The sequence below is a fragment of the Uloborus diversus genome, chromosome 8 (genome assembly GCF_026930045.1).
Source record: "Uloborus diversus isolate 005 chromosome 8, Udiv.v.3.1, whole genome shotgun sequence".
Taxonomy (NCBI): Eukaryota; Metazoa; Arthropoda; class Arachnida; order Araneae; family Uloboridae; genus Uloborus; species Uloborus diversus.
In genome coordinates, this window is record NC_072738.1 from 43089196 (window position 1) to 43116874 (window position 27679).

The 27679-nt window shown below is 31.4% G+C and overlaps 2 protein-coding genes across 4 annotated transcripts in view; one reads left to right on the top strand and one right to left on the bottom strand.

The window, feature by feature from the left end:
• The window catches only part of LOC129227497 (DNA polymerase delta catalytic subunit-like), a 60867-nt gene extending 48888 nt beyond the window's left edge, over positions 1 to 11979 (bottom strand). The window contains exons 1-6 of the mRNA XM_054862072.1: positions 11802 to 11979; positions 10225 to 10514; positions 8870 to 8963; positions 3864 to 4032; positions 2300 to 2520; positions 733 to 899 (exon numbers count right to left, since the gene is read on the bottom strand). Of these exons, the coding sequence (XP_054718047.1) occupies positions 733 to 899; positions 2300 to 2520; positions 3864 to 4032; positions 8870 to 8963; positions 10225 to 10514; positions 11802 to 11979 (1119 nt within the window). The remainder of the gene's footprint in view (positions 1 to 732; positions 900 to 2299; positions 2521 to 3863; positions 4033 to 8869; positions 8964 to 10224; positions 10515 to 11801) is intronic.
• Positions 11980 to 15236: 3257 nt separating this feature from the next.
• LOC129227843 (5-formyltetrahydrofolate cyclo-ligase-like) lies at positions 15237 to 22810 on the top strand. 3 transcript variants are annotated; one of them, XM_054862457.1, is made up of 5 exons: positions 15237 to 15305; positions 16103 to 16210; positions 16844 to 16977; positions 18572 to 18702; positions 22489 to 22810. In XM_054862457.1, exons 1-5 carry the CDS (start codon positions 15297 to 15299, stop codon positions 22707 to 22709), a joined length of 603 nt encoding a protein of 200 aa, XP_054718432.1. In that variant the 5' UTR covers positions 15237 to 15296; the 3' UTR covers positions 22710 to 22810. The 3 variants fall into 3 exon arrangements, with proteins under 3 accessions (XP_054718432.1, XP_054718433.1, XP_054718434.1); XM_054862458.1 differs by lacking the exon at positions 15237 to 15305 and adding an exon at positions 15430 to 15989; XM_054862459.1 differs by lacking the exon at positions 15237 to 15305 and adding an exon at positions 15430 to 15662.
• Positions 22811 to 27679: the final 4869 nt, after the last annotated feature.

The following is a 27679-nucleotide window of genomic DNA, read 5'->3' on the forward strand; positions in this document are numbered from 1 at the left end:
TTTCCACACACAGGGCTGAACAAATTTGAAATAAAGACTTTTCTTTCACTATCATTGTGAAAATAATGAGAGAAAAGTGCTCGGAAACCAAGTTTCAGTTTTGTTCGTTTGGAGTTCTGCAGATCATTTTTTTTAGTTTGATTGATTCTCAACAATAAATTTACAATGAGAATGACTAACAACAGTTTAAGAATTGTTGATTTGTACAATAAATTTGGATTGGAATAAACTATCTCCATTTAAAAACGTCTTTTTTTTTTTTTTGCTTTCATTTATGCAACCATGAAAAACTAATAGGACAAAATGCAACCAATTTACATGATATAATACCAGCACTTTCCTATTGAAGTTGAAATGTAAATAATGTAGAATTTAAAAAAGAAAGAAACATCAAGAGCATACGAAACAAAAAAACCACATAATTTCAAAACAATATTAACAGCAGATGCAAAATCTACCTTCTTGAATTCACTATAGCAATTGTTTTTAAGATTCACAAGTTTCAACACACACAAAATTCAGTTTTTTTAAGATTCACAAAAGGAATCTTGAATTTGTAATTGATTTTAAATGATTGGTCATTTATAAAAATTAAAAAAAAAACAATGTACTTGTAAAAAAAGATTATTTTTAAGGGATTTTATCAAAATATCTTTACAGCTTATTTACATGTAGGACATATATTACTGGAGGACAATAATTAATAATTAACATACAATATGTAATACTCACAGAAAGAAGTTCTTTTTCTTGTTGATATGACAAAACATGTGAACCAATAATGGGTGCACAAGATTTCAGAGTAAAAACATTGCGAATGAAGGGATCTTTCTCTCCTTGACGAACCACCATGTTAGCTATTTGAATCACAGGATCCTTGTCAGGCTCCGGAAAAATACCTAACATGAAATAAAAATTTTACAGTTCAAAACAACCAAACAATGCTTTTAAATTCAAAATGAATTGTTAAATTAAACTATAAACAATATAAAATCTATATACACTAAATGATTATGCCAATAAATAATTATCACATTGTAATTTGTTTACATTCTAAAACCTTTCAAGAGCAAAACTGTCGTGGGAAGGTAAAGAGCAGTACCTGCAGAAATGAGTTTTTGAGATATTTAAAGAAACATGTTTTGAATTCCATACTAACAATAGTGAAATTCTGGAATTTGGACGATTTTAACATACATTATTTTTAACGGAAACCACATGAGCAAGCATGTATAAAGCTCAAGTAAAATAGATGACAAAAATTCAAAAACTGTAAAATGCAAAATTAGCAAATATTGCACTTTACCTTCCCATAGCAGAAAAGTATCATCATTTGTTCTGCTTAAAAAAAGGATAGGTGGAATAAACTTATTGATCTAGTCAGAGTTAAAAAAAAAAAAAAACATTAATATTTATACATTAAAAAAGACAATCATGATTTTTATCAAAGAAAGAAAAATAACACCTTTAAATACTATTTTTTAAAATTTAAGTTACCCAACTAGACTTGAAAACTGAAATTCTTAGTTAATTGCCAGTGGCGGCAAGACTTTTTAGTCTAGTAGTCCCTTGAGTAATACTTTTTAAATGGAAACATTAGCATATGAGACCTAGTTGCAACGCAATATGTATGAATATTTCTCACAAATGGAGCAAAGGAAATTTAAGAATTGCTTATGGCAAAAAGATTTGAAGAATATACATGATTTTCTTAACATTCGCAACATTGAATACCATGAGAAGGCTTGGGATTGTTTTTACATTATATACTAACTGCAACGAAATAGAAATGACTTTTTTAAAAAAATCAATGAAATAATTATCTATGAGTAATAGGGTTATAAAAAAGTAGCCGGTTCAGTATTGAATTTAGCTGCCGAAGTAACACATTCAGTGGCACATGATTTTTTCAGGTCCGGGTAATAAGCAAAACAAATTCAAACTTATTTTTCATTGCAACACAAAACAATGCTTTGTAAAAAACCTATATAGCATCATTTTTTATAAATACTTTATCATTTATAGTTCGGCTGCAGTGTTGTCGGATTGACGTTTAAAGTACACCATATTGCTTGATTGATTAGTACTATACTTTATTGTATGCTCTATGCAGGGGTTGTACATTTAATCAAAACAAAAAACAAATATTCGGCATACTTATAGTTCCACATTTGCAATCATGATTGAAAATCATCATTTAAGTAAACATATTTTTTCTAAACTCAATTTGATCCAGATAAACCAGAGATATAGATCAACAAGGTTCTACTGTGAATATAAAATTAAAAAGATTCCTTACCTTTCCTGCCAGCACACTCAATATCAAAACTTAAAATTCTTAATGGAGCAATTGCCGACCACTCTCCTTCTGGCTCGTGTGATATGAAATCATTCCATGCAACATCCAGCTCAATCTGGCATCGAGAAATTGCACTTCTCGAGCTGCCAGATAATAGGCGATATTTACCAGCAGGTATTTCAATCCAATTGCACCCAACTAATTTTGTATCAACCATAAATCTGGAAAAAAAATTTTTACAAATGTTTGAAAATACTCTATGAGAATAAAAGTTATAAAGCATTTTACTTATAATAACGGTTCCAAAATGCCTAATCCCTGCTCAAATTTTGAAGTTCATAATTTTTTTTTTTTTGTGAAAAAGCAAGACATCACTATTTAATAATAGTATATATAAAATAATTTATAGGTTATAAAAAATATTTTAAAAACATGTACTAACCTCTTGAGGTAATAGTAGTTTATCATTACAAAAAAAAGGTAGTTAAGATTCGATTTAAAATTTTAGTTGATGGCGCTTGGAATTAAAATAACTTCTTTACAGACTTAGTTTCTAAAAAACACCACTCATAGGTTAAGTTTAGCCGAGGCAAATTATTATCTCATTGTCTGGAGATAAAAATTAGTAACACTGACAGAAAATATGATGCTGGCTATGATAAAATGTTGCTACAAATACTCTACTATTCAAGGCACAAAAATTTATGACAGGCTATAGATTTTTCAGTTTTGGACAATACAGGAATATGTGTGTATCAAAATATGTATTTGTCCATGAACATGTAAATATGATCCATGAAAATGTAGAAAGGTTAATTATTCTGCATGAAAATGTTCTTTTGACTCTTGCGTTTAACAAATATATATGTGTTAAAACATATATGTTTATCATATATGTTTTAAGGCATATATGTTACATATGCCTTAAATGATCTGAAAAATTATAACTATACAAAAATTAATGCATCATTTAAAGTATTTGACTTTGACTTTTATAAGCTTGGAACAAATTAATGTGCTAGTAATGAAATTAATTTTAACAATGGGGATAAATAATTTTTTAAAAAATACTCTAAACTTTATACATAAAAGTCAACAGGAAATTTGAACTTTTCAAGGCATATTTTAAGGGGAAAATACACCAGAAAATTTTTTTTTTTTTTGTTAAAGGCTATCAAAAGTATTATGCATCTCACAGTTAATCGAGCAAATGCTACACATAACATAGAACTTTAAAATGGCACAGCATGTAGAAAGTATAAGTTTCAATTTAAAAATAACAAAAGAAATAACTACCTATGCACTCATTTTAACTACATTTATATCAAAGAATATTACCCTTTTTTGTGCTGTCACTTTTCGACTTATTTAAATGTTTTAACACAATTCATCATATGGAGTTTTACTCATGTTAATCTTTAAAGAGCAAACTTTTAATGCTTCACTGTCTATAAATGATAATTATTTTATTCTACAGCCTAAACTTCAATACAACTTTTTCATACAGAAAAACATATTAAACATATACACATGTTTTTTGAACTGAAAACAGATTTGAACTCACTTGATTTCAAAATCAATGTTGGTTTCATATGCAGAAAAATTAAGCATACCAAAGCGACCAAATTTAACAGGACTTTCTAACAAGCGCTTTGCAGCTGGCAGGAACTTGGGTAACAGTAAAGTGATCTTTAGGAAAGGAATTTTCCCAGTATTTGTATATCCATAAATACCTAAAGTTTAAAATAAAAAAAAGAAATAGATTTTCTAGTGTGAATGTAGATCAAATATAGTTTGGATTAAAATTAATTTGAATTCTGAAATTTTAAATTCAAATTATGTTTTTGCAACCACAAGCTGCAACAGGACCCTACTCATTGGAATTGTTTCTAGAAACGGCTCCTGTCCCCCCAAGCCTGCCCCTCCCTTTGGGCGGTTACGTGTATAGAGTTGTGTATGTGTAGGCTTGTGTGTGTAGACCTGTGTGAATGCACCTTGGCGTGCATGTGTGTAAAGGCATGAGGGTGTGGGAGACTGTGTATGGGGGTGTGTGAGTGTGTATGTGTGTAAGACATGGACGCTACCGACCAGGAGAAGCGGATTGCTCAGGACCGGAGGAGCCGCGCCTGCAGAGGACAATAGGGTTGAAAAAGGAACCGGACACCAAGGACGGTCAAGTAAAAACAATTAGCAATCGTGATTGCTTAAAAAAAAAAAATCAAAATTATAAGACAAAACTACAATTTTTTAGCAAAGGGAATCATAACTTTTTATTTTTAAGAGAGAGGAAAAGCAGCACTCCTATTTCACAGCTTCAATCTCTTCAGCATTCGTACATAAAAATTTCCATTTGATTTTCTTTATCATTAATTTTACCTAATTTTTTAAAAATAGCTGATTTTTGATATTTTATAGTTTTAATAACATACCAAAAAATGTCTTACGATTGTGCACAAACAAATGCATATTACTTATTTCTGAATCGTATAACTGTAAAAGTAGCTAACAGAAGAAAAATGAGTAAAACAGCTGATGCTAAATTAACTCAATTAAAATCGATAGAAATGTAAAATAAAATATTAGATATAAATAATGAAAAAAACATTAATTTTAAGTTTACATATTGTAATTATAATATAAGAAAAGACACTAGTTTGAAGACATTAGTTTGTGCTAATTGAAAATATCAGATATATATCAAAATATCCAATATGTATAAAAATATCATGATGTTTTCGGACCCTGACTGAAATACACTCAAATGTTAGATTGTTCTACTAAGTGTATCGTTTCATAATACTCTTTTACAATCGGACATACCAAGCTAATGAACTGAAAACTCTGGAGAACTTTTTTTTTAATCAGCAGAATGATTCACATATAAAAAACAAAGGTAGACAGCCAAGTTTTAAAAATATATAATAAAAAGGAACTAATAACACTCTACAAATAGAGAATTCAATTATATATAAGTGACACATGCAGTTATAAAACATCAAGTTAATCACAATAAAATACCTATGAGCCGGCAAAACTACAGCGCATAGCCTCCTAAAGTATTTAATTCGTGCACTGCACAGTTTAATTCTCATAAGACAAGTTTAAAATATTTTTAAAACAAAAACTGGAATACTACATAAAATATTTGTAAACCAGGAAAATTATTTAAAATTATAAAAAAGTGGGAGGAATACATGAAATAACTGTTGGGTGGCATGTCAGCAAAATTTATAAATTTATTTTTTCTTTTCCATTTTTGTTTCAACAAAATTATACATAACTTAAGACTAATATCTTACTCTAAAACAGAGGTTCCCAACCGGTGGTTCGCGAACCCCCAGGGGTTCACGAGGTGCAGGAAGGGGGTTCGCGAAAATTTCGGTGCAATGGCGGATTTTTCCTAGTTTGGTAAAAAATTATAAAATATTCAATTTGCACACATAGTACTATTTTTTTTTTAATTTGAAAACGCGCCAGACTTTTGTATTAAGCTCAAAAAAAAATTTCAGCGGTTTTATAATCTTGGTTAAAAGAAATTTTCTCCTTTTTTTTTTCGATAGACAACAAAAAGAGATATCCTTCCTTCTTTATTGCGAGGCGCCATGCAGAAACGTTGTATTAAGCTGTGGCGGGGATCACGATGACCTTAAAAAGGCGCCATCGCGTGGAGTCAATCAAACAATATACATAATATACATATGTCGAAAAAAATAAAGAATTCTCAAACAATGCATCATAGGGGTATTATTTCTAATCTGGTTGAAATATAACTCGGGAATTTCCGTCGAATTCAGTCATCGAATAGCAGACATGACAGCAAAAGGCTCCAAACTTAAAATTTATTACTGGATTTTACCCATCTGTTCGTTTTCAAAAATATATAACATCAGCATGCTCATAGTTCTGGGGAAATAGTTGTTAACAGACGTATTTAGAGATACTTTAGAGATGCTTGAAAACAAGTGATTTTGTTTGCAATTGGTTTTGCTACGTGAACTTGCTACTCTGTTTGTGAAGTTATAATCGTGTTGGTAATTTTTATGATTTAATAACTTTCTGCTGTTATGGATCGATGGTTGAAAACTGGTAGTTTGGTTGAGCGACAAATGGACAAGCAGTCAATCGATCAACCCTCAACATCAGCAGTAACTTTCGAATCAACACAGGATATTGAAATAGATAGCTGTAATGAACTGCCGCCTCCCCCGACTAAACAGAAAAGTGAACTAGGGGAGAAAAAAGGAAAAAAGGGAAAATATGACAGTGACTATTTACAAATGGGCTTTTATTTTACTTTAGAAGAGTCTGAACCTAGACCGCTTTTTCTTCTCTGCAACGAAGTTCTAGCGAACAGCAGTTTGAAACCGTCACTTCTGAGAAGACACCTCGAAACAAAGCATCCGACACACAAGGACAAACCTATCGACTATTTTAAAAGAAAATTGGAATATAATAAAAAGTGTAGCGTCTCTACGTTCCTGTTAGAATCCAACGAAGATAGTAAAATGGCCCTTGAAGCTTCATATCGAGTCAGTTATAGAATTGCAAGATCTGGACAGCCACATACAATTGCAGAAAATTTAATTGGACCGTGTGCTAAAGATATTGCTAAGTGTATGCTGGGAGAAAAGTCAGCAAAAAAAATTGACCTGGTTCCGCTATCAAACAACACAGTATCACGCAGAATTACTGATTTGGCAAGTAATGTGGAGAAAGAACTTGAGAATAGAATAAAAGAGAATAATTTTGCGATCCAGCTTGATGAGTCGACTGATGTAGCAAACGCTGCAATATTACTTGTCTATGTTAGGTATATTTTTAACGATACAATTAAAGAAGATGTACTATTTGCAAAACCTTTGAAAACCAACACAACTGGAGAAGCAGTTTTCGAACTGGTCAACAGTTACTTTGAAGAAAATGGAATAGATAGGTCCTTGTGTGTGGGTGTGTGCACGGATGGTGCAAAATCAATGACAGGAAAATTTGTTGGCTTTGTGGTGCGAGTAAAGAAGATCAACGAGAAAATTGAATGGACTCATTGCTGCATTCATAAACATGCATTAGCATGTAAGCGTATTCCCGCAGAATTATCCGCTACTTTGAATGATGCGGTAAAAATTGTAAATTTCATAAAATCACGTGCCACAAACTGCCGTCTATTTCACGCGCTTTGTGAGGATTTGTGAAGCCTTCATGTTACTTTATTTCTTCACACAGAAGTTAGATGGCTTTCCCGTGGCAAAATTTTGACAGGCTTATTTGAATTGAAATCAGAAGTCCAAGCATTTTTTGTTGATCATCCATTTCACTTGTCCACTTGCATATTCGATCCTCTTTGGATGCAAAGGCTTGCATATTTAGCTGACATCTTTTCAAAATTAAATGAATTAAATCTATCCTTGGAAGGTGCAGTTGTTAATATTTTCTTTGTATATGATAAAATTGAAGCTATGGTAAAAAAAATAGAATTTCTGGATCCAATGCCTGGAAAGGGGTGAGTTTTCTTGTTTCACTTCTCTTAGTAGTTTTTTATCAGAAAACTCAATGAAACTTGATGAAAGCGTTAAAAGAAATGTATGTGAACATCAGCAACATCTTGAACTAACTTTTGACGAGTATTTTCCTAATAGGCGTAACGTCCCTCTCTTAAACAACTGGATACGCAATCCTTTTGAAGGAAATCCATGCTTAGAGAACACCCTGACATTACCTGAAAAGGAAATGCTCATCGAGTTATCCTGTGATAATTCATTGAAAACTACCTTTAAAGAGCTCTCGTTAATTGTCTTCTGGCTCAGTGTAAGAAATGACTATACCGTTTTGTCCAAAAAAGCAATTCGAATTTTATTACCATTTTGTACAACATATCTGTGCGAGAAAGGATTTTCCTCCTATACTTATCTCAAAGATAAATACCGAAGCAGATTGAATGCAGAGCCTGATTTAAGACTCAAACTGTCAGACATTGAACCAAACTTTCAGTTTCTTTGTTCCGTCAAACAGCCACAAATATCGCATTAAGGATTTTTTCCCCAATTTAAAGTATGCTTAAAAAAAAAAGTTGGTTTATAAAACTTCTTGTTTATAATTTTTCTTGTAGATGTAGTTTTAACTTTTTATTAATGTTTGCACTTAATGATATTTTACAATTATATTTTTGTTTATTGCAATCAAATGCTGCAAAAAATGGAAAGCAAACATGCTGTTTTTTTTATTGTTTCTTACATGTTACTAATTTCAACATCAGGGGGTTCGCGAACTTTTTTGCCTCTTCCAAGGGGTTCGCAAAGAGAAAAAGGTTGGGAACCGCTGCTCTAAAATGTAAAAGTAAAAGGTTCTTTAAAATGGAGTTTAAGGAATTATAAAACTATAAAATGTCAATCATCATTCATATTAAACTTTAAACATGAGTAAAGGGTAATATGAATTTATCCCATTAATTTGCAATTCAAACACTGAAATCCTACTGAAAATCAAAAGATCCAACAATTGCAGTAAAACTTTCATACACTATTCTGAACTTACTGCACTATTTTTTATTTGATTATAAACAAAAAATCACCTTACTTTCTTTTTTAACTATTTCAACTGAAAGAACAGCATTGCTGATATTTTCTTTGTTGGATTTCATATCAGCAAGTATTAGTTGATTCAGAATTTCCTAAAAAAATAACAGTTAAATACTACAACTTAATATATGAACATGAAATTAGCAACATATTAAAATATTAATGCAAATATGAGAAAATGAATTGAAAAAATAAATAAATAGGGTAAAGGCACCAGCAACAGACATGCTTAAGACATCGCTCCCGGTTAACTCAATTTTCAGAACCTTTTAATGTATTTAGACTTTTTAAACTATTTTTCTCTCTTGCAACAACATTTTACATGACGTTTAGCTGCTTCTGGATCCTCTGAATTAGTTAATTCTACTTTTATTTGCTCAATTTCGAGAAAATGTCCGACCCCCAGTAACCGACACCAAAAATCTGATGATACCCAGAAACAGATAGGATGAGGAAAGGATAAGTAATGGACAAATTTATCTTTTTCTCTTCAAAATGTGAAAAACTTCTTTATTCTTAGAACAAAAGCCTTATTAAATTCAAATAAACATGAAACATCAGCTGATCTTGAGGTGGCTGTTCATAACCTTCCACCACTGTCTTGCAAATACCAATTGGCTCATAAAATTCACTCTGATAACAGCAAATGATTACAACAGCAACATCAGTTTTACATGCCTAAAATTCTTATTATTTTAATCCAAACTAATGACTTTCTGTTACTGGACCCTTGTCTGTTACTGGTGCATTTACCCTAAATAAATTTATAGCTCACTTGTGGTCAGACAACAAAAAAAAGTGCAATATGTCCAAAAACATTATATAACTGAGGTCATAAAAAGCATTCAAAATGATCAAGAAATATTGCATTAAATGCTTTCACCTAAGCAGAAAAAATTTCATCAAAAAACAGTCAGGCTTAATTCTTTTTGTCATTTCTTGGACATGAATTACATTTTTGAAATTTTGCATTGCTAAATATACAGGAGAAAAAACAGCTTCAAAGGTTGTAAACAAAACAAACACTCTAGTTTGACTTGCTTCAAGCAAAAACATAAAAGTTTTGCTCTTAAGTTCCTTAGCATTACTGTAAACTTTTCTTATTCATTCTAAATTAACTTCTTTTTTTTCACAGGTAGATTTGAATTTTAACAGTATTAAGAGAAAGCCTCACGTTTTTCTGTCACAATGTTTTAAGTAAATAGCATGTAAAAACTTTTTTTTTTAAAGTCAACACTAAAGTTACAAAAATTACGTGCATGTTTATACATACAATGCCATAAGGTTTTTTTTTTACATTCAATTAAACAAATGTCTGGACAAAAAAAAATTAATAACGAGTAAATTTCTTACCTTAAACATGACACAATCAGACGACTCGAAATTTGTGGGAGCAGGAACAAAGAAAAATGGGAAAAACCCATGCACATGGCACATAATGCTATTCCCAGCTTTAGAAACACCAAAAATTCTCATTATTGGCACAGGGCTTGAAGTACAGCGAGTCATTCCAGGAACGGGTTGCCCAACATAGTAATCTATATCTATTTGTTGAAAAACAATACCATCTTGACTAGGGTTTAAAGAAGGGGGAGCAGGACGTGACCACTTGGAATTAGATGGCTGAGAACAAGGGGCATCACCTAAAAATTTAATAATAACAGTTAATACCAACCAGCAAAAGATTAACGTGGGTGAAATAAAAATAAATAAATGAAGCTAAATAAACATGCATTTCCCCAAAATTATATTTAATACTTGCATTAAAACTTACCATTTTTTCTCTTTTTATTTCCATGATAAAGGGATTAATATTGACAACAGTAAACAATATTTAACAGTTAAGGTGGGAGCTTATGTTGAACATTTTTAATAACAATTTTGAAGTATTTGACAAAAATTACTAACTTCACTAAAATTAGCATCTTTCAAAACACATTCTAACATAAAAAAATGCTACAATATTTTTTTTTTTCCTTTATGACACAAAAAATAAAGAAACTGCAAATAACCATGAACTAAAAGAACTCACTTTAAAAGAGGAATTCAATTTATTACTGCACTCTTGATGAAAACCATTTTAAAAAATTAATTTGCAGATTTCTGAGAATTACTCAGCACTATTGAAACAACTTTCTGGTATAATACTTGTTCAATACAACTATACCATGCGATTTTGTTATAGGATTAGTAGGACCAGTGGCATATACAGACTACCATTTTAGGTGGGGTCATTCTGAGGAATGAACCCTTCCCTTCCCTTTCTCAATCCTTTAGAAATGAACCTACAATTTTGGGCGAGGAAAAAAATTTTGAAACTGCTTGTGCATAGGTAAAAAAGCACCAAATTGAACAGGAAAAAATGCACCTAATAGGGCAAAAATGATACTAATTAATTACATAAGCACTGAAAAGAAGTAGTATTTTAAATGTTTACTTTTAAAATTTGTTGATGAAATTAAAAGATTACTGCAATTGTTTATTGTTTCCATTTATTCATGAATTTTTTGAACACAATGAATGACTAATAGTATCAACAGTTTGGGGCGTCATGAACCCCTGTGTAGTACTAAATGTGCTATTTGTAGGTCATAAATTGAAACAAAAAATGGTTACTAAAATAATTGAGGCCAGTCCAACCAGCCTCTATCTGTAAAAATATTCAAATTTGTATGCACAAACAAATCCATATTTTCATTTATTAATCAGCTTTAGTTTCCAGTTCAAATTGTGCTAGTTTTACTGACAAGTTGCTTTATAGGTTTTTTTAGAATAATAAAAGTTACATTCAGAAATGATATTTCCTAAAAAAAATTTCCTAATTTTGGATTTTAAAGGTGTATGAGTATACAATTTATGAACAATATAAAACAATAATATGAAGTATTTATTCAAAACCTTTAAAATAAAAAATAGTAATGGAAGTTTACCAGTAGAATCTTGCAGTTCTAGTGACTCGGCCTGAAATTCTTCTTCTAACTCATCCATGAGAGCCAATTCCTCTTCAAAGTTACTTCTTTCATACTCTTCATCATCATCATTTACTTTCTTTTTCATGAATTTTTGAGGAGGCCCTTGACTGCTTGAAAACTTTCGTTTTGAATCCATAGTTAGTTCTAGTTTATAAAAACATTGACTTTAGTACTTTGATGAAACTTTATACAACAGTAAAAGATAGTTTATAACTCCTATAAAGATTGTGTAATAGTTTAATTTGAAATTTAACAAATACCTAAAAGTGCTAATAATCTGAATATTTTGGAAAACATAAAATTTTACCCACACAAAAAAGATTTTCTTGACAAGATTTTTCAAAAAAATAATTTAAAAAAAAAATAATTTAATAAATATTTTGCTTATTTTTATCAAAACAAGCTATTTACAATACTTATGATCACTAAATTGACATTTCAAAAAATTTGGAATCACAAAAAGATTTTTTGCAAAAGCAAAAGTTAAATTGCAAACATTAAGTCATTCTTATACTTACTTTATAAAAGAAATATATTTTTTCAACTTTTTTTTTTTTTCAAGAAAGCCTATTTTAAGAAATCAATTCCAATTTTACTTGTATGCTGAGTAAACAATTTTACTTTAGCAAGTGATTTTTTGAAGCTTGATAGATAGCATTTTGGCCAATAAGTCTGTGTTTATCTTTTCAAATGGTTGATGGCCAATGGCGATCCTGCTAAAAATTGCTTTGAACCATCAATAATGACTGAAAAATCTTGTACTATCATTTGATTTATGTACATTTTCATAGATCAAGAAAAAATGAATCCTATCACATGTACCATATAGTAGATATTAAAGCAGGCCTGGATCCATAAATTTTAGACCCCCCCCCTTGCAAAAAATCAGCAGGGCCCCTAACTTCGTACTGAATGCTCCCCTCCCTCCGGACAATTAATTTTTAAAAGTGATTGTTATTTTTTTACTTGCTGTAATGTTTTTACCTATGTTTTGAATCTATTTGTTTAAAATATTATTTATTTATTTATTATTATTATTTTAAGGTTTTTAACTTGCCTGTTTATACACTTATTGGTAGTTATGTGGGCTTTTAATCCTGATTTTGGAAAACTCATTTTATTTATAAGTTATATGAGTAAGGAAACAAGTCTCCCATAACTTGACGCTGTTCCTCTTCCCCAAGATTCAGCCAATCTTGTAATTTCAATCCAAACTGAAAAAAAATCCAATTCCTAGAAAGTTATTTCTATTAGTTACGATTCACTGTTGTTCTCACCATATATGCAATGAGTTTCAAGAATAGAATCTTAATTTATTTTTCGACTCTTTTTTTTTTTTTTTTTTGGTTTCTTGAGCCGTCGGTCCCTTATGCTGTGCTTTTCATTATTTAAAAAGAAAAAAAAATACTGTTAAAAAGTACTTGGGATTAGTATGCATAAAATATTCCAAATTATAAAATAAAACATTGTTTCTGTTATAAAAGGTCTTCTAAAAAGTTCCCTTTTTATTGAACTAAAATGTCCTTTTTATCTGAAATCATACTGTCCCTTTTTTGGTCAGGGGACTGGTCTGCAGACATATGCTGCAGATATGAACTTGGTTTGATATAATAATCAATAATATCAATCTTAAACATTGGCTGGGTTCAAAATTTGATGAGATAACTTTATGAAAAATATTTAATTACAAAAAACTACAGTAGGAGCCCTTATGTATTTTACGGCCTAATCTATCAAGGAATGTGATTTATAAACTGTTTTTCAAGCTTTGATTGTAGTAAACCAACAATACTTGCAAAGGAAGCCTTTGTTGTTTTACTTCTATTGATTTGAATTTACCGAGTCTTCTATCGTTCCCACTCCCATATTCATGGATTGATTTTTTATACCATGTTCAGCTCAGAAAGCCTTTTTCAAAAGGTGAAAGAGTAAACTATCAATGCAGAAACACCTGGTAAATTTATTATCCCCCCCCCCTTTTTTTTAAACAATACAGCAAAACCAGTAAAGTTGACCACCCTTTGAAGTTGATCACCTGTCTATATGGACCAGTTTTTTGGCTGAGAATCATATGGATGCCTCAGTTGCTAAATCGATTAACTCCACTTTTTATTAAAATATTCATTTCTGCTTTAATAGTGCTTAATCAATGCTTAGCATAGTTTTGGCTCAGTACATTTCTGACCATGTGATGGCAGAAAATTTAACACCAGGTCCTATTTACTCCTATTGATTACATCATCATCTTCATTTCTTTTCCTTACTTTTTATTTTATGGAGTTAATCGATTGACAAGTGAGGCATCCATATAACATCGATTGACAAGTGAGGCATCCATATAACAAACTGTTTGTAAGTTGACCGCTAAATTACTGCACCACAAGTGGTCAACTAACACAGGTTTCACTGTACTCTGACTGTACCATGGATTATGGAAATACACAAAAAAGTTAAATTATATAGTATTTTTTAAATGTGCTCTTACAAATTTATTAACACGATATTTATCTCTAGCTTTGCTTGTAAATTCTGTGTGCAGAGGGTTTTGCCTTCTTTCATTAACATGTACAGGTAAAATTTGGGAAAGTATATGAAAAAAGGTTAGATAAAAATTTGTAATATTCACTTGGTTTAAACCTTCTTTTAAACTTTCAAGATTTAAGTTTTAAAATATTTATGTACCCCTTTCATTGAAATGATAAGAAAGAATTAGCAATAAAATTTCTGAAAAACAAAAGCATCAAGTGTCAAAATGTGATTCATAAATGTCAATTCAGATCGCAGAACCAAAGTTTGACATTTCCGGGAGAAAATTAAACCTATTTCATGACATTTAAAAGACAAACATAATGATAATATTGCTCAAAGATATTCACATAATCAGCAATACATTCCCTTGATTAAAATAACCCAATCATGAAATAATAAAACCAGCATTAATTAGGAATTTACTTACAATACTTAATCAATTCAAAAACAAATAAAACTAAATGCTTTTATAGTTCATAGAAATCATTAAGATTAAAATAATCGCATTTAGAGCGATAAAAACGAACATAAAACTTTATATAAGTGAAAAATGTTGTAGATTTCAAACTTGAACTACACCACTAGGTGAAAACAACATTGGTTTCCATGACAGGGGGAAAGCTTTGCCGCCAAAATATTTAATTCACTTCAACTAGCAACATCTGCTGATATCACTGAGCTATATGAAAGTTCCACACTTTGACTACGTATATACTAGTTAATTAGGGGTATTATTTATTTTTTTTAACTAATATGGAAAATATAGACTATGTACATCATTTTTCATAATTTCATTTTAGGTTATTTATGAATATGTAAATAGTCTTTCGCATCGCAATATTAAGCTTTGCTTCCTCCAGTCTTTATGCTCTTCATTTTGCTTTGTATGTAAACAAACTTTCGTACACGTGAGTGAATTGAGGAATGGAGGTGGTAAGTTATTATTAATACAATTTTTAAAGAGATCTAAAAAACTTAGAATCCTAGTTTTGTATTTTTCTGAAATCGTTCCAACGCTTAATGGAATAGTTTATGTTTGTTCTCGTAGGCGGTTGTACGGGAGAGGGGAGCAAATGCCCCCCCACCCCACTTTTTAGAATTATAAATTAATGTTCGATTGAAGAGTAACTTTTTACCGTGTGGATTGATGTATTTCACGAAAGTAAAAGCTAAAAACTACAAATAAATAGATTTCTTTCATGTTATTTCGTAAGATGGAACTTGGGATTGGAACGGCGAAGTTTACTGGTCATCTGCCCCAATTTTTGAGGCTATGTTCCACATTTTTAGGTTTTTTAATCAGTATTGTTAAAATCCATTAATATAACCCAACCGTACTCATCTCTCCTCTCCTCCCCCCCCCTTACCTTTTTGGTGCACCAGCCACTTACGTTTCTTTCACCTAAACATTGAATCATTTTTCTTTACGATAAATTTTGCTGAGTCTTTATTTTTGGTAAAATTGTAATTTCTAGTAGTAATTTTAAAATTTAACGTTTAACATTATTTTTATATTTTGTGTACATTGTTAATTGATTGTGTCAGTTAGTCTGTCCCCCTCCCCCCCCCCCCCAAAAAAAAAAACTAAGTTATTTCTTTTGTGAACAAATACATTAGGTACCTTTTTTTAATGTTGTAGTTTTCCTTTATATGCAGAATTAATTTTTACCGATGTTTGATTTCAAGTTTTTAAATATATTCCTTTTTAATTTCAATGATTTTAATTTTAGATGTCTTTGAGGGTGGCAAAAAATGCTTTGAGGCAAACACTTAAAGATACATTAAGAAATATGCCTCCTGAGGAAAGGCAGATGCAATCTGATGTGGTGCTTAAAAAGGTATTTGCTTCCAATTGAGTGTTTTCTGCTTATTATTATTTCATGGGAAAATGAATCTCAAACGCAAGCCCAATGAATTCTCATGTAGAACATTTGCTCAGTGAATCAGTGATAAAATGAAATCTATTCTCCCTCATGAATATTATTTTTATCATCTCATTTAATAAATATGGCGGAGGTGCCTCTGAAGTAGCGCAGACTAAGACTACACCATTGAAATATTTCTGGTGGTCTTATTTTTTTTTATGTGTATAATTCTTGATGTATGATTTATTTTTAAATCATACATGCAGAAAAAGGTTTAATACAAGAGTCAATGTAAGTGAATAGCCAAGACATAATTCCCAAACAAATTGGGAAAATTGGCAGCTATGGGAGAGAAAACGATGCCTCTCCTCCCTTAAGTCACCCAAAGATAGCCTAAAATAAAGTCTTCAGCTTCCAAAAATATTTTACCCCACTTGTATAAATTCCAGTCGTCAACACTGCCTGGAAAAAATACTATATTAACTAAAGAATGATATTTTTAGCTATATATACACTTTTTTTACCTTAAGCAATGTATTTAATAAGCATACTTAATCTATTTACGATATACTCTTATATTATACTTATGTATTTCAAATATTTTAGCTATTTCAGAACAAAAAATATTTGGAGAGCAAAAGGATTAGTGTTTACCTCAGCAGAGATATTGAAGTGGACACCAAAGGAGTTCTCCTAAATTTATTTAAGTCTGGCAAAGAATGTTTCATTCCAAAATATTGGTAAAAAAATTTAACTTAGCTTTTTTATTCTGAGAATATTTTTGAAATGTCTGAACAAAATTATATATTTTTTGTTTTGAAACAAAAAATATATAATTTTGATTTGTTTATTAAATTTCTCTAAGTATGTGTCATTCAAGTTCACATGAATATGTATCATGAATATGCGTTTTTTTTTTTTTTTTGAAATTTGCAAAAAAAAAAAAAAAAAATGCATAGACATAAGAACAACTTTTCTCAAATAGCGTTACATCAGTACTGTGTTCATGAAAAATACTGACCGAAAATAAACAAACATATTGCTAGAAAGTTTGCTACTTTTGGGAATCTTCTCTGAAAGAAAAAAGTAAACCAAAGCTTTTTGCATAGCCATCTACTTGGCACCAATTTGTTCTAGTCCAAGCCAAACATACATTTCACAAGCACCAAGTGGTATGTTTCTTTGTTTACATCTATAGTCGATATTTTTCTGTAAATGCAGTACATTTACCTACATCATTCTACATTGAATAAGTGGATCCCCGAACATTGTAACTCCAAAACATGGGGATGCACTTTTTGTGTGTTTTTTTAAATGTAGTTAATCATAATATTGTTTATACTGCAGAATTTTGTCAATTCATTAGTTACTGGTTAAATACTAATATTTAGGTTTTAAACAAAATTTTTAAACAGTAAAAATGCATAGTCTGACCACACTAATGAGGTGGAAAGGCAAACATCCAGTTTACAGGCGGAAATAGACGCATCTATTAGTTTTCAGGGATGCCACTTTTACAGTACATATATATTAGCCTCTTAGCAGAGTCAGATTGAAATTTACAAAGCACAGGCATCAAATTTTTACTTTTCCCCCTCATTCAGATAGACTCGTCTTAGCTGGATTTTTGCCAATTCCATGTCAACCATGAACAGATTACTTCAATCAAGAGAAAAATATAAATAGTTGTGTCTTTCTTTAAAATATGCAAAATTTTGTATTCAAATTATTAAGTTGCTTTATTGTTTGTGTTAAAATCAACATTGATCAATTTTAGTGCTAAGCTAAATATTTATCATATGTAGTAAACTAACTTTAAATTATAAAGTACCAATAATAAATGTAAATTGATTACCAGTAAAAGAAATTTCTATGGTAAAGAGATAGTAGTATAAATTTCACTGAAGCACTTTTTTTGTTTTTCAATGGATTGAGAAATAAAAATAAATGATGGTCTTCACACTTCCATTTGCATTCTTCCAAAAAATGCATATTTTTATTTTATTTGTTATTTTGGTTCCATGTATAACTTTAATATATATTTATATATTTGTTTATTTTTATAGATACAGAAAAATGTTTGATCTGCCATTTTACTATTAATTTTTTGTAAATGATTTATTCATTTATTTTTCACAACACATGAAAATTACTTGATTCCAGCCCAGGCTTTAATCTAAAAAACAACTGCTGTTTGTTTCGGTTCTCTGGCTTACATTTGGTATTGTAAAAAATGTAATTGCTTATCACTGAGAATAATCGTTTACTTCTTGAATAATTTATTTTTTATGATGTTGTATTTTATTACTAATTTTTCTTTGTTTTACTTTTCAGCTCCAAAAGTACTCAAATGGACATGGTAAAACTTAATTCATTAGAAGACTTTGATAAACTCCCTCTTACATCCTGGAAAATAAAGCAACCTGCAGAATTAGACAATAGTTATGAAAATGCTCTGTGCACAGGTGAATATTTTATTATACAATATATGCTTTATTAAGCTGTTCTTTGTAAAACTAGCTTAATTCTTTCTTTATACTTAGTAATCTATTTCTGTGGTTTATTTTCGGGGACACTTTTTTATTTTTCATCTAAAACCACGCCAGTTAGAAGTTTTTGCTCTGTGTCTTCTTTATATACATGGCCATTTCACACAGGCTGCATCATAGAAAATTTTTGAAAATAATGTTTCTTTGATAATGTTGGCGAATTCATTTAACAAACAGTCCATTTCTTAGCTAAGCTATTCTGTAGTTGCTTGGAAAATGGAATTAAAAAAAAAAAACCTTCTCTTAGATTAGACCTGCATAAAAATTAATTTATCATGGCTTGTCAACTTTTTTGAATGCTGCCAGTTTCAAAATGCTTGGTGAGCCTCCTGCAGGAGGTCAAGTTTTGTTAAGTAATCTTTTCTCTTTAAACATAAACCAGGTGATTCCTGATCAGAGAAGAGAAATTTTATATGATTTAAGTAGTTCTAACCTGTCTCTTAAATAACTATAGAAAATCAGAGAAATTTGCCATATATATATAAAAAAAGCAGGAATTTTAATGAAAAATGGATTGACGCAAATGTGCGATATGTTTGCATTTTTAACAGGAATTTCACATTTTCCTTTTACAAAATTGGATAATAGTCTGCAAAATGGGAATGCATATTTTTTTTCATGTAATTTTTTAACCCTGGCTGAAAATTTAAATCTTTAAAACTTTTGTCTTTACAAACATTTCTAAAAGGTTTACAGAAACTAGCGATTAATTTCAGTACCATTCAACTTAAAATAGAATTAAGGTATAGTTGTGTTTATAAAATTTATTTAACAGATTACTTTAATAGTTTTAGAAAAAAATAAGCAAGATCTTAAAATTGGCATAAAATTAGGAAAAGGGGAAAGAAAACAAAACTTATTGCTTTAGGCCATTTGCCGCAAATTTGATTTCTAAATAAATGTATTTATTCATAAAAATAGCTTTCCGAATTTATGCTTATTATGTCTTGGAACTTTTGCAAAATAATGGATCTTGAGCTAGAATTTCTTATATCAGCTAAAATACTACACTGTGCACTGTCAAAATAATCATCTGAAAAATTTCATTAATCATGGTAGGAAATCTTTGCTTTATAAGTATTTCATTTGGCTATTAGATTGAAATTTCATAAGCTTTTCACTTGAACATTGTGATAGTATAAGGTTTAAAGCATACATAAAACATAAGCAATTTCTTTATTACAAATACAAACACAAAAGTGATGACCAACAACAGGCTCTGGGCCCAGCTAGACTGGTCCTAGTCAATTTACAATTCCCTGTGAAGATCAATGACCGTCTTAAAACTATCTACTCCCTTGCTCGTTACCACCTCTTCCGGTAAGCTGTTCCAAGGTTCCACTACCCTGCTAAAATAATAATTTTTCCTAATATCCATGTTAGCCTGAGATTTAAATAGCTTAAAACAATGACCCTTTGTCCTGTTTTCAGTGCTAAACTTTAGCTCTGTAACATCTTTCATTTTGGTAAATTTAAACAACTGAATCATGTCCCCACGGTCTCTTCTTTGCTCAAGAATGTACATTGTTAGCATTCTAAGCCTGGAATCGTAGTCTAAATGAGAAAGTCCATTTATTAGCCTTGTAGCCCGTCTTTGAACCCTTTCCAATACATTAATATCTTTCTTAAGATAAGGGGACCAAAACTGAACAGCGTACTCCAAATGAGGTCTTACCAAACTTCTATATAAGGGCAGGAGAACTTCTTTAGAATTGTTTTAAATAGATCTATTAATAAACCCAAGAAAGTTTTATAAAACTATGACATTTGAGACACAATCGTAATTTTAAAAATATTTTATTTAAATATAATTGCATTAATTCTTTGATATAATTTACTTAGTAGCCAATGAACCAAGGGGTTCTTTAAGCCTCTTAAATGTGCGACATTTTAAATATGCGGTAGACTCTTGATTATCTGCAGGTGGGTTTACCCACGGGGCAGATTACACCCTTCACTTTCAAAAAGAAACATCAGTGATGATTAATAGCTGAATATAGATAAATGCACACATTTTAACTTAACAAAAGTGCAGAATGTATTTTTTGGCTATTTGCTTCCTTAGACCTATCTATTGCTTCCCTTCCAATGACATTAAAGCTGTTTGGTCACCAAAACCATACTGAAACCTGATGTTTAAATCGACATAACTTTACTTACTACTTAACATCTTCCCTACTCACTGGTTTTTTGACCTACCCTACTTCCTGATTTTTAGACCTACATTACTTACGTGTATAAATGAGTAGCCGGACTAGTCTTGAAAAAATCCTCTCCCCTCCCCTTTGCATGCTTCAGGTAACCTGGATTGATTAGTTGCAGTTAATCTGCTTGCACGATTTGCATGCATATGTGGGTAATCCGTCTGCAATAATGAGCAACCCTTTTCTAGCTTTTACACACACCCAAGTCCGGGTCTCTTAAATTTTGGGTCCCCCTGCAACAAAATCTATAGGGCCCCTCCCCAGAAACCAACAGTGTATATTTGCAATGTTAGTAAGTCTTAATGCTTTTTTTTTTTTTCAATTTCTTGGGACGTTGGGCCCCTTAAGGACGTGATGCCCCCACACTGCAGGTACACAGATCTGGGACTGCAAACACTGTTACCATTTCAGCTATAGATTAAATGTATGCAAGTATTTTTGATCTTTTAATGCACTGTTGCGTACATTATCATTGTTTTTACCTATTTGTTTATCCGCAGTGACAACACCACCCTATTCTGCGGATAATCAGGAGTTTACTGTAGGTTCCTTAATACATGTAATTGTTCATATTGTTGCTGTTAAACAATGAATGCAAGTAGTTAATTAAGGTTCAAAGTGGATGTGTGTTCCTGGAAAATATATTGTCATTGCTAAAGTGTGCTCGCAAAACAATTGTTTCCTTCTTATGTGTGCATAACTTGAAGAGGGAAGGGAGTGGAATTTCCACCTTGTTTCAGAATTTAAGAAATTGGATAGTATAATATTTCTCATTGTAATTGGCTAGTTTTGTGATGATTAGTCAAGTTTTGATACATTTTAGTACTTTAGTTAGATTATTAAGAAAATGTCAATGTGTTGACTTCCTGTGAAATTATGTTTTTGTCATTTTTTGCCTTCATGTCATGAATGGGAAGTGTTATGATAAATTAACATATTGTTTGTGCAATCAAAGACCTAAAAATAGTAAAAAGCATCTAAAAGTGAAAGAAATATTTTTAAATTTTTGAATTTTTTTAATGTTACTTATTTTTTAAAGTTATTTATTTACATTGGTCAGTGGAGCAGTGAAGGGGGAGAGGGGGGGAGACACTTCTCAGAGGCCTTTGTGTTAACACTATAGCAAACCCTAATGCAGTAGTTTTACATGTAAAGACTATTTTAGTTTTTAAAAAAAAAACCTCTAGAAGATAATTCAGGCTGCGTAGTGACAATGGTCAATAAATAATGTTTATGGAGCTTTGAAAAAACACACACATGCACGCACACACCATCTCTTGTCTCCAAAATGGAAAATTTTATGCTCCAAAAGATGTTTTAACCACCTGAAGCTATGAGGGCTAAGTATTCTTTCCAGTGCCCTAAAAATTGTGCCAAAAAAGTTTGGATTGGTGTAGAAAAAAAAAACATGGTAACGTTTTGAACACATTTAAAAAGGTGTGAAATTTTTTTTTAAATCTTATAACAAAGACACTTGTTATTCTCTGTTTTGGTTTAGGTGGATTAGATCTCATTATAGTACCTGGCATTGGTTTTACAAAATTAGGTCATCGCATCGGCAATGGAAAAGGATACTACGACACATACCTTAAAGAATGTGAAGAAAAATTAGGTAAAAAAGTTCCTACTGTGGCATTAGCTTTTAGGGAACAGATGGTTCCATCAATTCCAGTTGATGATCATGATGTCCCAATAGATGAAGTCATTTTTCCTGACTAGTGTAACTATAAACTATCATTATTGTTTGTGTTTTTAAATTCTATTGCTCCAAAGAAATTGTTAAAAATAATATATATTTTTGTACTGAATAAAACAAAAATTTTATTAAGAATTTTTGTGGTATTTTTTATGTGTAACTAAGTGCTTTCCAGTAATTAAACCTTTTTTCATCTAGTTCGAACAAAAAACAACTATCAATTTTTAACAATTATTATATGAACTAGAAAGTCCCCCATCAAGGTATGACGGGTGAAAATTGCTTCTACTCTTCTACATTTGAACGAAGCCATTGCCTGATATTTTGATGTTTGAAATTTTAACCCTAACTCCAGTGGATTAACCCTAAACTCCAGTGGATAGCTTTAATTTTCAACCATTTTTTCGTTTCTTCATTCCCTTAAAATGATTGTCTTACCAGTAAAACAGTTAAGTTACCGGATCGAGTTCAGTCTTGTCACAATAAAGCCTTTCCCTACATGTCAAACATTACCAAAACACATTATCAAATTATCATGCCTTGGCGCGAGTTTCATTGTTGAAACTACTCGCTAGGATCGATCGAGGCTACTCGATCATTGGCTTTTATTTATATGCGGATAATTCCTGCTTCATCTGAGAAGCAAAATGCATCGAATGTTCTTATTTAATCATGTATGCATGGTCTAAAAACTTAAATTGTATACGTTGCTTACTTTCACCAAGAACTAACATAAGGTGTTGTGTGAAATATCAACTAGAATAAAGTAAAATTATCTGATAGATAATGGTAAGTTGAAACCTGGCTCTTCATGCAAAAGAAACTTAAGGGCTCTTTTTTTCATTTATTTTTTACTGTAATAAGTGTATTGAAAATCAAGGGTGTTTCATAATTCATAATATGAAAAGGGTTCAGTTTTAAAATTGTTTTTGCATGAACAATTTTTACAAAATTTTACAATGTTTACATGTACTTTTTCCTTTAGCCTTCTTTCATTGGTTTCTTCTGTCAAAATCTTCATTCAATATGCTATATGAAAAAAATCTTGTCCCTGGAATTCAATATTTCTTACACTTTCTGTCCAGTTAAAATTTTACTGTAATAAGTCAAATTTTTCAGTCGGTATAAAATTTTGCAAATATGCATCAATATTTTTACTTATTCATTTTTTGGCCCTTAGTTGACTGCAGTAAAATTTGAAAAGTTCCCAGAATTTCGGAATATTTTCTAAGATTCTGGGGGTAATGGGAGTGCTTTTTCTTTGTATAAATTAATGTTTCCAACATTGTACCATATTTTGATATTAAATATGTACTTTAGTATATAAGATGCTTTTTTTTCCAAAAATTTACAAGTTATTTTAACAATTTCTGAAAAATAAAAAGGTTAAATTGTTTTGTTCTTTTAATGTTACAAATTAAATGCAAGTTTAAGAATATCAATATTATTAAACTGATGGTTTGAAATGTGAGTTTTGTAAACACATGTTTCAAAGTTAAGAGGAATGTATATCTAACAAGAAATGGATTTCAAAATGATTGTGTACTTCAAACAAAAATACGATTTTTTTTTGGTTTTCTAAAACTTTCAGTTTCAACATGCAGTAGACTCTTCTTTTATGCCGGTCTGTTATATGTGGTTTCGATTATACATTAGGGTGGGGCGAAAAATAAAAAGTTTTTCCGATCAACTAGTAATAGTTGCCAAAAGTTGTCTTTGGTGATAGTTAGCAAAAGTGCAAAATTTGATGAAGATCGGATAATATCTTCAGGGGGCGCTGTGGTCACAAAGTTTTATTATAGATTTTTTCCCGGATTTCATGGTTAAAATACGAAAAATAATGCTGTTAACTTATATCATTGCATTTTTTTACTCATAAGATTTATTTATGCACTGAAAACATATGAAATAACCCATAAAAGTTCTTTTATGTTATTTATTTATATTTCCAGCATCTTAAAAAGAAACAAAAAAGTAAAAAATAGTGACTTTTAGGACAATACTAAGTAAAAACTGATGAATTTTACAAAATGTGACACAAAAATTATGAAAATGCAAATATATTAGACAAATAAAATTAAACAGCACTATTGAAACAATAATAAACAATTTTAAAAATCTGTAAAAATTTACACTACATACGTGATACAAATTTATGTGTCACAGTTAGAGCTTTTACGAAAATAGTCTTTTTTACTTTCAAAGAAAGGCAGTTCCTTTCGAGCCTCTAAACGTGCATGAATGAAACCATCCCTGGCTTCTATTCCACTTACGGCCAGAGATGCATCCGTCACCAACTTTACGCAGCGCTCCACAGATTGAGTATGACAAGGAAATTTGCACATGTTTTGAAAATGAGGAACATCTCCGGTTTTCACTAAGTCATGTAGCTCGTCCTCAGTTAGTATATTTGTTATAGGAGGTTTTGTTATAAGCACTTCTTCACACTGCCAATTGATCAAGTCGACATAGTCGGAAGAAGAAAAGTTAAGGTCAGGGATGGTAAAAGTACGGATATCATTATTGTTCACAGAATTAGTGTCTCGTACTCTCAAAATCCGACGAGCAGCTAACTGCCGTACATGCCTTCGATCATCATTTAACATCGCCAGCAAGATGTTTTCAGGATGTGCAAAAAAGGCATTCCGCTGAATGACTGGATCGATGACATGTAACAGGTCGTCTGGCAAATAACGCGACAGATGAATAACGTGCCACAAGTTTCGTGCACCATCCTTGCATGCTGAGTTGCACTTAATTAGAAACCAGCAAGGTGTATAAACTTTAATAACGAATGAAACAAGCATTTTTAAATTTCCTGTTGGATATTCTGTGCCGATGTACAAACGCAAAATCCGACTGGCTGTCGTGAGCCATCTAGAATGACTCAAGGAACCAGGTACTCTTTCAGAAAGGTGTACGGAGCAGTTGCCACTAATAACGGCTTCAAATATTTCCAGTAGATATTTTTGGTCAGTACTTAGGTCCCCTCGGTCGATAGTTGGCATGTTTTGAATATTGCCCTCAACGGCTTTATATTTCACTATCGGTAGTGATTCGCAGCCTATCAACATTTTGCCAATAGGACCGCTGAATCCTCGGGGATTAGTACTTGGTCCATCCAAGTATTCTACTAAATGGCGAAGCAGCAATTCGTTGCCATGAAGCTGGCATATTAACCACTGCAATGGTCTGTGAAAGAATGTTTCAAGGCGTAAAATCACGCCACTTTTTCTTCCGGTATTTACTGCAGTACCGTCACATCCGACGGCGCACAACTGAGTAATATCAATTTTGTTTTCGACAATGAAATCCAGTATGCCGTTTGCAATTCCTTCTGCGTTTGATCGATTTGGCGAAATATGTCCTAAGTATTTATTATATGGCAGCATAACCAGTGTTACATGTTCTTCAATAATTATTTTTCGATGATAACTGCCGGACACAGATTGTTCCAAGAACAATGTACTATCCTTTCGGCCATCAAAGTACAGACCTTGTACATCAGCACATTTTGGCCCTTGGTGATGAGCTTGCAGATTTTTTCTCACTTTTTTACGCTCTCGTTTCACTTTGCTTGGATCGATTATATTTGAAGATGTTTCAGGAGAAATTAAGCTCACGTCTTCTAATATGGATGATGCCAACGCGGCCGCTGATCTATTCGAAACACCGTATCGGTCACACGTTTTAGAAAATTTGTTCAAACTGACTCTTGCTTGCGAAGTGCTTGCTTTATAATTTATAACTATAAATTCAGGATCCTTTTCGTCCGTACCTTCTATTGAATATTCTTTATCAATTTCTGTTTCTTCAGAACCTTCTTCACGGGTATTAACTATGCTTTCCCTCTTCATTCTTCTTTCTTTTTTTGTTCAAAACTCAGTTTTAATTTTCTTGTGGTTTGAATATCAAAGTTTCCAATAAACATTTTTCTATCACCACGCTGATCAAAAAGAAAAAGTTGTTCTTTGGAAGGAACTTTGCGAGTCTTGTCGCAGTTACACGCACTGAAACGGCATTTACAACAAGCGATGTCGAAAAGTTTTTCTCGAGCTTCGGATGAAAATAACTGCATCTTTGCGTTAAACGCATTTGTTTTAACAGATTTTTTGTTCATAGTTTTCTTCAGGTTTTTATATTTGCCGTGAAATTGTCGAATCATTTGAACGATTCGTTTATGTGAAACTATAGGAATAGAGGAACGATGCCATATCTCTTCTAACTTCGTGGCTACGTCTTCTGCTATCTCAGTCACTGTGGGCTCTTTGGAAGAACTAAACTGTTTCTTTTCGTGTGCAAGAAATAAATAATACTTAAATACATCTTCATACGTAGGTAGCACAGAATCAGACAAATTTTTTGGTGTTCCGAAAATGGAATCTTTTAACATTTTCCTTGTTTTTACTTTCGATCCAGCACAATAATCCTTCGAATGTTTTCCGCTCATTATGGTGTTAGAGATGGCGTTTCAATGCACTGAAAATATAAACATACACTGTGCTGTGCACTCGATGCTGTAGAAATGCATCTGGAACTTTTCTCGGTTAGAGTTCAAGGTTGTATGACGTATTTAAATGGCATTTCACATGATTCTAAGAGCTCGACGGCAGTGTCTCTTCAAATTACGGAGTTTTTATAACAAAACCATGCATTGCTTTCTTTTAATGCTAACGTTTAGTGACCAAATTTCTTTTGGAAGCTATTCTATATGTTCTTAATACATACATGTCCTTTAGAATTAAAAAAGGTGAAATTAAAGTTTGATTTTTACATTGAAACCATGATATTATAGGAAAAAAACAATGTTAAAACTTTGCGATCGCAGCGCCCCCTGAAGATATTAACCGATTTTCGTCAAATTTTGCACATTAGCTAACTATCACATAAGACAACTTTTGGCAACTATTACTAGTTGATCGGAAAAACTTTTCATTTTTCGCCCCACCCTATTATACATGGTTTAAGATTTGTCACCTTTTTTTTTTCTTTT

Bases quoted from the DNA above. Each gene is read 5' to 3' on its own strand.
- LOC129227843 (XM_054862457.1), top strand. The intron at 16,211-16,843 runs GTATTTGCTTCC...CAAATATTTTAG, and splicing joins CTGATGTGGTGCTTAAAAAG to CTATTTCAGAACAAAAAATA. The intron at 16,978-18,571 runs GTAAAAAAATTT...TTTACTTTTCAG, and splicing joins TGTTTCATTCCAAAATATTG to CTCCAAAAGTACTCAAATGG.